Source organism: Berghia stephanieae, chromosome 8 (genome assembly GCF_034508935.2).
Source record: "Berghia stephanieae isolate SIO BIC M18660-M18661 chromosome 8, UCSD_Bste_1.3, whole genome shotgun sequence".
Taxonomy (NCBI): domain Eukaryota; kingdom Metazoa; phylum Mollusca; class Gastropoda; order Nudibranchia; family Aeolidiidae; genus Berghia; species Berghia stephanieae.
The window spans coordinates 33,375,307-33,387,806 of NC_088367.1; the positions used below are offsets into that span (position 1 = coordinate 33,375,307).

Below are 12,500 nucleotides of genomic sequence, written 5' to 3' on the forward strand. Positions count from 1 at the left end.
ATATATAGAGAGAGAGAGAGAGAGAGAGAGAGAGAGAGAGAGCCAGAGAGATAGATAGATAGTCACACACACACACACACACACACACACACACACAGAGAGAGAGAGAGAGAGAGAGAGAGAGAGAGAGAGAGAGAGAGAGAGAGAGAGAGAGAGAGAGAGAGATAGAAACCGAAAAATACCCCAGCTCTTTCTAGTTTAACAAAAACAAAGAAAACAAACAAACAAAGAAAAAAAGAGACAGATTGAAATCAAAATATATTCCGACTGAGCGGCTTCACACAAACAAGCAAACCGACAAACACACTAACAATCAAACTGACGATCAAACAAAAAGGCAGACAGCACAGCACAGACAGACACAGGCAGACAGACAAACCGACCGACTCACCATGAGAGTGCACTGAGCCCATCGTCCAGACCACCTACAAATTCTTCCACAGATGGATCATCATCAACCATGCCATCTTCAGACTTTTCACTCCGGAGTCGTTGTCTCATCAACTCCCTGGTCTTCGTATCCCGTGCCAGGACGATGTTTCTGAACAGCCAAAAAAAAAAAAAAAAAAAAAAAGGAAACAATCAAATTGAGAAAATAGGGAGCAGACGCCGGTGTACGATAACTGACTTACTTGACTTATTGTCAATCGCCTCCTAATCTTCGGACTGGGATGCTTTGGCAGCTTCTCTGATTTGTTGAGTGAGTTCTTTCCACTGGTGACGGTCTGCTGCGATGGATCTCAGCGTGGCCTTCTTGGCCAAGTTATGGCCTGATACTGACCAAAAAATTACGTCAAAATGCCAGTCTTTTGCCACAAAAGAAAACAAATCGTGAGTTGTATTCAATAGTTCAACCAATGAAATAACTTGTTTCCACGAGCTCTAATAACGACAACTCACTAGGCGGTGCAAAAACCAAATAATGACGTCAAACTGCCAGTCCTTTTGGATTTCTGTATCAGGCTATAACATAACGATGGCTACGATCTCAGGCATGGTCGACTAGAGACTATAGTTACGTCATGATCTCAGGTGTTCTAAACCTTTTCGCATCTCAGTTCTTGTGTGTCATCTAGGCGCTTGAGGTCTTTTTTTATCGTAGTGTAAGATGTAAGATAAGGTGTAAGATAAAGATCTTCCTTTGTCTGACACCGTATCATACACCCTTTCACCAAAAAAAAAAAAGGAAAAGAATTTTAGAAATTTAACTAACTCTCTAGTCCCTATATGGGGCCGGGGTCCCGATAGCTCAGTTGGTAAAGCACTCGCTTCAAGGGTTCTCGACCCGCTCTGAGCAACGCATAGTTGAGTCCTTGGAAAAGGTTCTTTACTTACATTCTCTCACCGTACTCAGGTGTAAAATGGGTACCTGGACATTAATAGGGTTGTCTCTTCTGCAAAAAAAAATTGTATTTATAACCAAACATATCTCGTCCTACATGTTACGTGTTGCTGTTGTAAAGCGCTTTGAGCACGTTTAGTGGATATTGCTAGCATGCTCTATATATTTAAATGACCTGTTTATTTTTTTATTTATATATTTATTATTTATTTATTTTTGGTGGTGGTGGTTCGGGGGGTGGGAGGGGGGGGGGTTATTGCAAAGTACTTTGCGCTAAATCTAACAGATTGCTGGGTGAAGAGGGGAAAAATCAAATCTATTCTGCCTTTGAGACCGACCTAGTGATATCAAACAGTGTTCTCAGGGTGGTACTGTTGTGATTGGTTTGAATAATATGCCAAAGGAATAACGGAACTGCCCTGTTAAAGGAAGAAAAATCTGTTAGAATCATTTGGAATTGTAAAACTTTAGAATAAAGAGGAATCGCCATCATTATCGTCATCCTCACCCTCCTCCTCTTCCTCATAATCATCATCATCAGCATCATCATCCTCATCATCATCATCATCATCATCATCATCATCATCATCATCATCATCATCATCATATTCACCATCCTCATCATCATCATCATCATCATCATCATCATCATCATCATCATCACCATCATCATCATCATCACCATCCTCATCATCACAGTCATCATCCTCCGACATCAACATCCCATAAGAACATCAGAAAACATAATCCAGCATCTCACCTGTATCCTTTAGCAAACTCCTCAATGCTGATCTTCCCATCTCCATCCTGATCCAACTGTTTGAAGACGTTACTCAAATCCTGGCCAGAGAGCTCGCTGCAGATGGAGGCTAGTTCGGCCTTGTCGATGAACCCTGACCCATCAAGGTCACACTGTTGAAACAACTGCCTCAGTCTGTCCTCGGGATCGGAATTTTCCATACCGAGGATCGTTTCCAAATCAACCTTCTGATGAGAAGGTCAAGGGCCGATTCCGATTCCTCTTTTCTCCTCTCTTTCAAACTACAATTAATTCTACGCTGAATATTTTAAAAACTTGAATATTGTGAGTAAAAATTGGGAACTATTCTTGGTATTTACTTATTTTCTTGTTCTCAGCTGTTTACTTTTTTGGCTTCCTTGTTGCTTCTCCTCTTTGTGCTAGTGCTCAGTGTTAAATCAATTCGTTTCCTCTAACTGCCATGGAAGTCTTATCTGTGAATAAAATGATAATAAAGTGTTATAAAAATGAGCATATTTTATTACCATCATTTATATAACTGACATCACATCAAAGTGAACACTATTATTTATACTTCCGATCGTGAAATATAATGCAAATCTTGCTGCATAAAGCTCAAAAACGTTTTTAAGAAAAAAAAAAAAACAACATTTCATATCATATATCATATCATATATTATCATATACCATATCATACCATATCATATCATATCATATCATATCATATCATATCATATCATATCATATCACTTATCACATATCATATATCATATTATATCAAATCATATAATATGATATCATATCATATCATATCTCATATCATATCATATCATATCATATCATATAATACCACATCATATCATATCATATCATATCATATCATATCATATCGTATCATATCATATCATACAACATCATATCATATAATACAAGATCAAATCATATAATACCACCTCATATCATATCATATCATATCATCTGATATCATACCATATCATATCATATCATATCATATCATATCATATCATACCATATCATATCATATCATATCAAATCATATCAGTAATAGGGCTTTAAAATGGACCAAGTGTTCCTTACTTGCCCTTCAATTATAAGTAACAATGTATTGGACATTACACATTGCATATTATTTGAGATAAAAATATTGAAAAGAGAGAAACAGATAAAAACATAGAAAATAGTGTTTAAAAAAACAAAACAAACACATCCATTCTTATTATTGACATGATGCGAATGTTCAGTCATCTACGTATTAAAAAATAAAAAGTTCCCTATCAAGGGCATTTTTTAAATTCATTCATAATATCTTTAGCAGCTTGAGTTTTAAATTTCAGACCGCTCCATTTTTTGACAGTACGGAATATAGATAGAACGATGATTACGTCACTCAGGCCTTTGTTGTTGTTTTTTACCACCCATGTTTGTGATAAATTCTCACTGAAATGTATTAGCCAGACTATATATAGAATGCATTTGGCCAAGGAGTTCAAAACATTGCCATCCGGAAGTATAACGGACCAACACACAAACTCTGTGTAACCATGGACTTTTATAGACTGGTTAATACAGTTTAGTGAGAACAACTCACAAACGCGGATGGCAAAAACAATAACAAAGGCCTGAGTGACGTCATCTTTGAACTATCTATAAACGGTTAAGGTTACACATAGTTTTCTGTGTTGGTCCGTACATTTCCGGGTGGCAATGTTGTGAGTTTCTTAGACAGGCGCACACTATCTATAAATTTTTAATGTATTCTTTCTAATTGAAATTGAGCATCTTGTAATACATATTTTGAATTCATTTAACTTAACGAATTTGAAGAAAATCTTCAATTTAGTTCTCAAAAAAACAAATAATATAGACGTTTCGGATTTCAACTAGTTTAACTAAGAAGAACGCATGAGACATGGAGTCGAGTCAGCCCTACGCGCACAGTTGCAGGTTTGATAACGCACGTATTGGCTTGATTTAACATTGTTGTTGTGTGCTATGTGGTCTTGTGGTTTGACACTCGCTTTCGGATCGGAAGATCCTGGGTTCGAGCCTCGCTCGGTGCATAGTTGAGTCCTTGGAGAAGGCTCTTTACGCACATTCTCTCGCCGTACTCAGGTGTAAAATGAGTACCTGGCCGTTAACAACGTTGTCTCTGTCCGAAAAAAAGTGTAATATCGCCTAACAGGCGTCATGTCCCGTCCTAAATGTTAAATGTTGCTGTTGGCCAGGGACCACTTGTAAAGCGCTTTAAGCACGTTAAGTGGATATTGTGTTATATAAAAAACTCCATTTTTTTTTGTAATGGACTCTATCTTGAGTCAGTTCCGAAATACAGGGGTCATTTTGAGTGCATTTTACAATATGGCCAATGATTTCATCCGACGTATACACATTGGCAGAGCTGATGACCCAAGTTTTTATGGTCTCATTGTTGTGATGGAAATACTCTCAAACTAACGCAAAATATTGCCCATTACAATAATGTTACAATCAAATCCATAATTCCGTACGGCTTTTAGACCTTCCTATAGATAGTATGCGCTTGGCTAAGAAGCTCATAACATTGCCATCCGGAAGTACAACGGTCCAACACACAAAACTGTGTGTATCCATGAACTTTTATAGTCAGGTTAATACAGTTCAGTGAGAATCACTCACAAACGCGGATGGCAAATTACAATAACAAAGGCTTGAGTGACGTCAACTGCATACTATCTATAGAAGGAACAAATTGACGCCACTCAGCTCTTTGTTATTGTTTTTATTTAGCCAGCAATTTTTAGGGGTAGATCACACTGATTTCTATTAATCAGACGATAAACGTTTAAGGTTTCACATGGTTTTATGTGTTGGTATGTTATATCCGGCTGAGTTTTAAAAATGTTTGGCTACACGATCAATGTGCACGTGGAAAATAGTATATAGATAGAATGCGGTTGGCCAAGGAGTTCACAACATTGCCATCCGGAAGTATAACGGACCAACACACAAACTCTGTGTAACCATGAACTTTTATAGTCTGGTTAATACAGTTTAGTGAGAACAACTCACAAACGCGGATGGCAAAAACAATAACAAAGACCTGAGTGACGTCATCTGCATACTATCTATAGATAGTTCGAAGATGACGTCACTCAGGTCTTTGTTATTGTTTTTGCCATCCGCGTTTATGAGTAATGCTCACTGAACTGTTTTAACCCGACTATAAACGTTCATGGATACACACAGTTTTGTGTGTTGGTCCGTTATACTTCCGGATGGCACAATGTTATGAGCTTCTTAGCCAAGCTCATACTATCTATAGATGATGTGAGCTTGCCAAAGAAGCTCACAACATTGCCATCCGGAAATATAACAGACCAACACACAAAACTATGTGTAACCTTGAACGTTTATAGTGTGGTTAATACAGTTTATTGAGAATTACTCCTAGACGTGGATGGCAAAAAACAATACCAAAGACCTGAGTAAGTTCAACTTCCTTCTTACTATAGATAGTATGCGCTTGGCAAAGAAGCTCATAACATGCCATTCGGAAGTATAATGGACCAGCACACACACAACTATGTGTAACCTTGAACTTTTATAGTCTGGATAATACAGTTAAGTGAGAACTACTCATAAACGTGGATGGAAAAAACAATAACAAAGATCCTATTGACGTCAACTTCATTCTATCTATAGATAGTCTGCGCTTGGCTAAGACATTTACAACATTGCCATCCGGAAATATAACGGACCAACAACAAAACTATGTGTAACGTTTGTCGTCTGGTTAATCATTTAGTGAAAATTACTCATCATCACGATGGCAAAAAACAATAACAAAGACCTGAGGAACGTCAACTTCGTTCTCTTTATAGACAGTCCCCATTTACGTCACGTCCAAAAAGAAATGGCACGCTAACCTTACTCTCCCTGTGATCTTTTAACATTATATTAAACTCCAGTTCCAATTCCTCTAATACTCCAAAGAAATATAAACATACTATATTAAAACACTATAATCTGTAACATCGACGGTGTGTATTTATTTTAATATAGCCTACAGTACCATTTACATTATGAATTATGTTAATATTATATTATTTATTGTGAACCCCGCCGCAGTAATACAAACACTTTACCACAGCTTCTTCGTAGTCTACTCGGAAAATAAAAACATATTATAAAATTTTGGCCAGAAAAATCGTCCTTCAAATATCGATGGATTAAAATGACCCCCATCTTGTCAAAAACTGTCTAACTTGGGACTTCCTCCAAGTCTTCATTGAAGTCGCAGAATTGAAAGATTTTGACATCTTGTTGGTCAGTTAAATCCATTGATATTTGAAGGATAGGTTTTATGGACAATTTTTTTTTTAAAAACGTGTTTTCTTTTTTCATTGTACGGCAGGCAGCTTACCACAGCTTTCATATCAACCTGCCTTATTTTGGCAAAACACATTTATTTTCCTTTTTCATGTTGGCCGGAAAATTTTTATTTCATAGCATATGGATGGTAAAGACGACCCGCAACTTCTCGAAAAAGTTAAAAAGGCTCAACGCTGAGGCGTCTTCTATCACGCCTTGGTAAGAAGTCTCGGGGTTGGGATTTTTTGGTGTGGCCATTTTGCGAGGTTGTGAGCCGACGTGCACATATTACAGGTCTGATAACCCAATTCCTTATCTGCTCATTGTTGTAATGGAAATCTCAAAAAAAAATGATGCAAAGTATTGTCCACTGTTAAACTAGGTCGATAAGTCGTTCGGATGTCAGACCTGCATAAATGTACACGTCGGTGTGGGCCATCTCAATCGATCGATCTTTTGTTTTAAAAGTTTTCTAATCAAAATGAAAAAATAAAAAGCTTTTTAATCAGACAACGACAGAACAGTATAATACTTTTGTTGCTCCACCATCCTGATTTCATTTGAGTCATTGACCCAAATCTTATCCTTTGATGAATCGCAATATCTACCCGGACTCCGAAAAACACATTAAAACATTTTTGTCCAGAAAAGTTATCATTCATGTATCAACCGATTAAAATGACCCTCATCTCCTCAAAAAATGTTCAAACATGGGACTTTGCGGAAGTCCTAGGTTTGAGAGCTTTTACCTAGATGAGAGCCATTTTAAACGATCGATATTTGAAGGAAGAATTTTCTGGCCAAAATTTATAAAGTGTTTTTTTGGGGGGTTTTTTTTTTCCACAGTATGGCTGATTTGTGTTAAGCTTTATATCTAAAATCCAATACGTTTGTACATACATCTTAAACTCGCGCATGCGCGCACTGACACAATATCACTGTAAACTTATAATCGGGGGGGAAAAAGAACACACACACACACACACAAACATACGCGACTCACACACACACACACACACACACACACACACGCATATATATATATATATATATATATATATATATATATATATATATATATATATATATATATATATATATCGAAATGTTTCAATATCCGATCAAAAGCATAAAGGTGTTCAAAAGACATTTTCAGCGGATTAAGCCTCTAGTCAATTTTTCTAAGGCAACCATATCGAGATTTAAATACACTATTGTTGTACTCTAGAAAAACCAATATATTAAAATTTGGCCTGAAAACTCGTCCTTCAGATAAAAATCGATTTAAATGACCCTCATCTTGGCAACAACAAAAAATCCTCTCAAACCTGGGATTTCGAGAATTCCCAGGTTTGAGAGTTTTTGCCAAGATCATTTAAATCGATCGATATTTGAAGGACGAGTTTTCTGGCCAAATTTTAAAATACGGGTTTTTCCAGAGTACGACAGACTACTATCAAAGCAAAGTCGGAATTTAAATTATTAGCCTACGCGTTTCATTGTAGTTAGGTTAATACTAATATCAGGGATTTAGATCACAAGATGTTGCGTAATAACAAATATTTTTTATTATTTTAATACAACTATAAAAATTTCGTAAAGGTTGTAGAATCCTGTTTTGTCAAATTGCTTCAAGCCGACGTATACACATATGCAGTTCTGACATCCGAACCCCATTATGAGCCTAGTTTAACATTTTTGTAAAGGAAAATATTTTGCGTCATATTTAAAATATTTACGTTACAACAATGAGCCCATAATGAATTGGGTTATCAGACCTGCAAATAAGTGTACGTCGTTCCAAGCTTTGCAATTCTAAATAATATGTGACTTTCTAGGTGTAAAGGTGTAAAGCGCTTTGAGCACATTTAGTGGATATTGCGCTATATAAAGCTCAATTTTAATTATTTTAATTAAATAAATGTTATGAATTATACTTCCCTGCAAATATTCCTTTTAATTAAAACGTAAAAATGACATAATTTAGGTCAGATTCTGACCTTCCAATCAAATGACAGGTTCAATGCTGAAGAATAAGTATATCATGATGATTGCATGTGTGTGATATTCAGCGTGGCTCAGCGATGCGGTCTTTGCTTCGTACCCGAAAGGTATCGAGTTCGATAGCACGTCGCTGCGCTGTGTGGTATGGCCTTAAGCTTGAGCAAGTCACCTCGCCCTAGATCAATTTCCGGCGCTGCACTGCTGCTGACGCCTGGGTTATTCCAGTCTTTCCTTGGAATGGACCCAGGAGACGCATTATGGGATGAATAAAGGGAATTTTATTTATTTTCATTATTAACATCACACGACAAAGCTAGGGGTTTTTTGGGGGTTTTTTCTTCTATTTGTTTGGTTGTTTGTTTTTTTTTTGGTTTTTTTTTTTGTTGTTTTTGTTTTTTTTGTTGTTGTGGTGTTGTTGCCTTTTTTCTGATTATTTTTTCTTGTTAGTGGTTTTACGGCGCACGATACATTTTTAGGTCATTCCAGGCCATTAAAAAGGTAGACGAAAAAGGAAAAGTGGAAGATTTGAAAATAAAGGCACCAAAGGAAAAAATAAGACAAACAGGATAAGATAAGATATCATTCATCAGATTCCCTTTATTCATCCCATAGGGGAAATTTTTCTCTAGGGTCTGTTCCAAGGGAAGACTGGAATAACCCAGGCGTCAGCTGCAGTGCAGCGCCGTAAATTGAGCTAGGGCTCAAGGCCACACAGCCAACGCAGAGGCGGGTGATCGAACTCAGTACCTTTCGGATACGAAGCAAAGATCGTACCGCTGAGCCACGCTGTCCCTCAAGAGATGAATGACAGTAAAAATAAGGAAGAGAGGATTCCATGAGCAATCTATCAATGCCCATATTTGGACAGCAACAACCCAGGAACAAGCAAAGTATCGCGCTATGAAGTATACACTCCAATGTTACATGTAGTCTTGTGGTATGACACTCGCTTTCGGATCGGAAGGTCCTGGGTTCAAGCCTCGATCGGCGCATAGTTGACTCCTTGGAAAAGACATTCTCTCATCGTACTTAGGTGTAAAATAAGTAGTACCTGGCCGTTAACAGCGACGTCTCTGTCCGAAAAAAGTTGTAATATCGCCTAACAGGCGTCATGTCCGTCTTACACGTTAAATGTCAATAATAATAATAATAATAATAATAATAATAATAATAATAATAATAATAATAATAATAATAATAATAATAATAATAATAATAATAATAATAATAATGTACTTTATTCATCCAAAAAGGAAATTGGTCAGAGTCCCTTGTAAAGCTTTGAGCACGTTTAGTGGAAATTGCGCAATATAAAACCTCAATTTAAAGATCAATTTTTGTTGTTAAAGAGGAAACCCGAAACGTCCACAGTATATGTCTTCGTTTAATAAAGTGGAGCTTACATTTACTCAATACTTATCCTTAAGAATTGTAACATTGAACACCAACGACTTAATGACAGCGATCTATAGATAGATTCTCATTCACCCGAGTCATCATCACATGATTAGTTGCTGTCAAACGATTGGATTTTTTAAAATAGATGTAAACACGCTGCTTTGTTTTATGAAAGTTGTAAACATACCCATGGGTCAGGCTGAAAAGAATGACATATCCTGATATCGGATATTTCGATAACTGTGAACAGTCTATAATATAATGAATGTAGCTTGGTCATTTTTAGAATAGCTTGCAATGTGACCAATGACTCGATTACTTGGAAAATAATATAGATCGTCCCCATTGAAGCAATGTTTTTGTTTGTTTATAAGGGTTTCATGGTACTTGCGTCACGCTTAGGTCATGTCAGCGCCAGTTAAAAGGAAGAAAAGTAAATGGGAAAGTAAAAAGTTCTAGAATTACAATTAAACCACCCAAGAAGAGACAAGACAAAGATGAATTGGTTCAAATAGGAAACAGGTGTAGATTCCAAGAGCACACTATCAGTGTACTTATTTTGAGTTCACTAAATGTCTCATCTAGACATAAGCACATGCCGCCGCCAAAAGGAAAACACTCAATTGTTTACAAATCGTACATATGTAAAAGGAAAATAATACAGTGCATATCAGAGGGATGATTTACAAGGAAAAAAATATAATCTCCCAAAACTCTAACTCTCCATTTGACTGTTCCCCTCCCAGATAGGGTATTCGGCCAGGGCCAGGACAAAACCAAGGAATCTCATCCCAAGACACAGACAGAAGGCATGTTGGAAAACAGATAAAGGGGGACAGAAGACAGTAAGTGCCTCCCTGCCCACTTTGGGAGGGGGGGGGGGGGAAGGGGGGTCAGGAACCCCACCCAGCACTCGAATGTTTACTAATACATACATTATATATATATATATATATATATATATATATATATATATATATATATATATATATATATATATATATATAATCAGTCCAGTCAGTCAGTCGTTCATTACTTCAGTTTATCATTCATTCATTCATTCATTTATTCATTCATTCATTCATTCATTCAATCAGTCAGCCAGTCAGTCAGTTGCCCATTCAATTTAATCATTTATTCATTCATTCATGATTAAAATTCAGTCTACAACAAAATTATATTAAGAACATTCTAAACACGACGACAATTACCAACAGCTGCCTCCAAATTATTCCATAACCTAAATTAATATCAAGATCGGAGAGAAGACTATGAAATATCTACTTATGATTTAAGTCCAGTCCAGATTCAGTCTTGTAAAATCAATTTTTAAAATATTTCTTTCTTACATGACAAAGAAAACGGTCGGATAGGTAAAGCAACAACAAAGGAAAAAAGGAAAAACAAAACAAAAACAAATCAAAGCAAAACAAACGTACTTGTTTTTTGTTTTTTTAAAGCACTGCAGACTTGCATGTGCGGCTATGTGGTCTAGTGGTATGACACTCGCTTTCGGATCGTAGGTCCTGGATTCGAGCCTCGCGCTCGGCGCATAGTTGAGTCCTTGGAAAAGGCTCTTTACTCACATTCTCTCACCGTACTCAGGTGTAAAATGAGTACCTGGCCGTTAACAGCGTTGTTTTTGTCCGAAAAATTGTAATATCGCCTAACAGGCGTCATGTCCAGTCCTACTTGTTAAATGTTGCTGTTGACCAGGGACCACCTGTAAAGCGCTTTGAGCACGTTTAGTGGATATTGCACTATATAAAAGCTTATTTTTTTTTATGTCTGATAACCCAACACAGTTATGGATTGAGTGTTATCTGGTTGTAATGGACAACGATATTCTACGTTGGTTTGAGAGCATTTCAATTACAATTAATGAGCTCAGAACAAATTTGGTAAGCAGACCTGAAAATAAGTAAACACTACTCTTACCTATGGATAGCATGCGCTTGGCTAAGAAGCTCACAACATTGCCATCGGAAATATAACGGACCAGCACACAAAACTATGTGTAACCATGGACGTTTATAGTCTGGTTAATACAGTTTAGTGAGAATTACTCATAAACGCGGATGGCAAAAAACAATAACAAAGACCTGAGTGATGTCAACTTCGTTCTATCTATAAAGACTTTTAAATAGATTAATTACCAATTTAAAACAACACAGTTCAAGCTTACTGAATGTAAAACCTACCCATGACATCCGAATGAAAAGAACTCATTCCAGCACAGTAACAATAACTCAAGGATTTCTTTACAATTCGTTTGTAGAGAGATAATAATATTATTATAATTTCCACCAGCCATATTACTCCATACTGCCAACTGTTACTATTATGGTCCCATACTACCAACCAACTGTTATAGTCCCATGCCACCAACCAACTGTTATGGTCCAAAAATCGTGCTATATAATAAATATATTTATAAATCAATTATCCCATAATAAAGAGACACCGACGTTTTTTATCAGGTCATTACTACTGTTTGGGGTCAGTCCCGATGACTTGGTGTGAAAAAAAAATCCACAGTAGTAAGTGAAGGTTTACTCATTTCAATTACAATTAATGAGCTCAGAACAAATTATGTAATCAGACCTGAAAATAAGTAAACATTGC

The 12,500-nt window shown here is 36.7% G+C and overlaps 1 protein-coding gene across 11 annotated transcripts in view; it reads right to left on the bottom strand.

Moving 5' to 3' along the window:
* The window catches only part of LOC144978539 (ras and EF-hand domain-containing protein-like), a 119,124-nt gene that overhangs the window by 88,169 nt on the left and 18,455 nt on the right, over nucleotides 1-12,500 (bottom strand). For all 11 annotated transcript variants that reach the window (XM_078924749.1, XM_078924745.1, XM_078924742.1 and 8 more), the window contains exons 2-3: nucleotides 2,103-2,575; nucleotides 392-541 (exon numbers count right to left, since the gene is read on the bottom strand). In XM_078924749.1, the coding sequence (XP_078780875.1) occupies nucleotides 392-541; nucleotides 2,103-2,302 (350 nt within the window). In that variant the 5' untranslated portion in view covers nucleotides 2,303-2,575. The remainder of the gene's footprint in view (nucleotides 1-391; nucleotides 542-2,102; nucleotides 2,576-12,500) is intronic.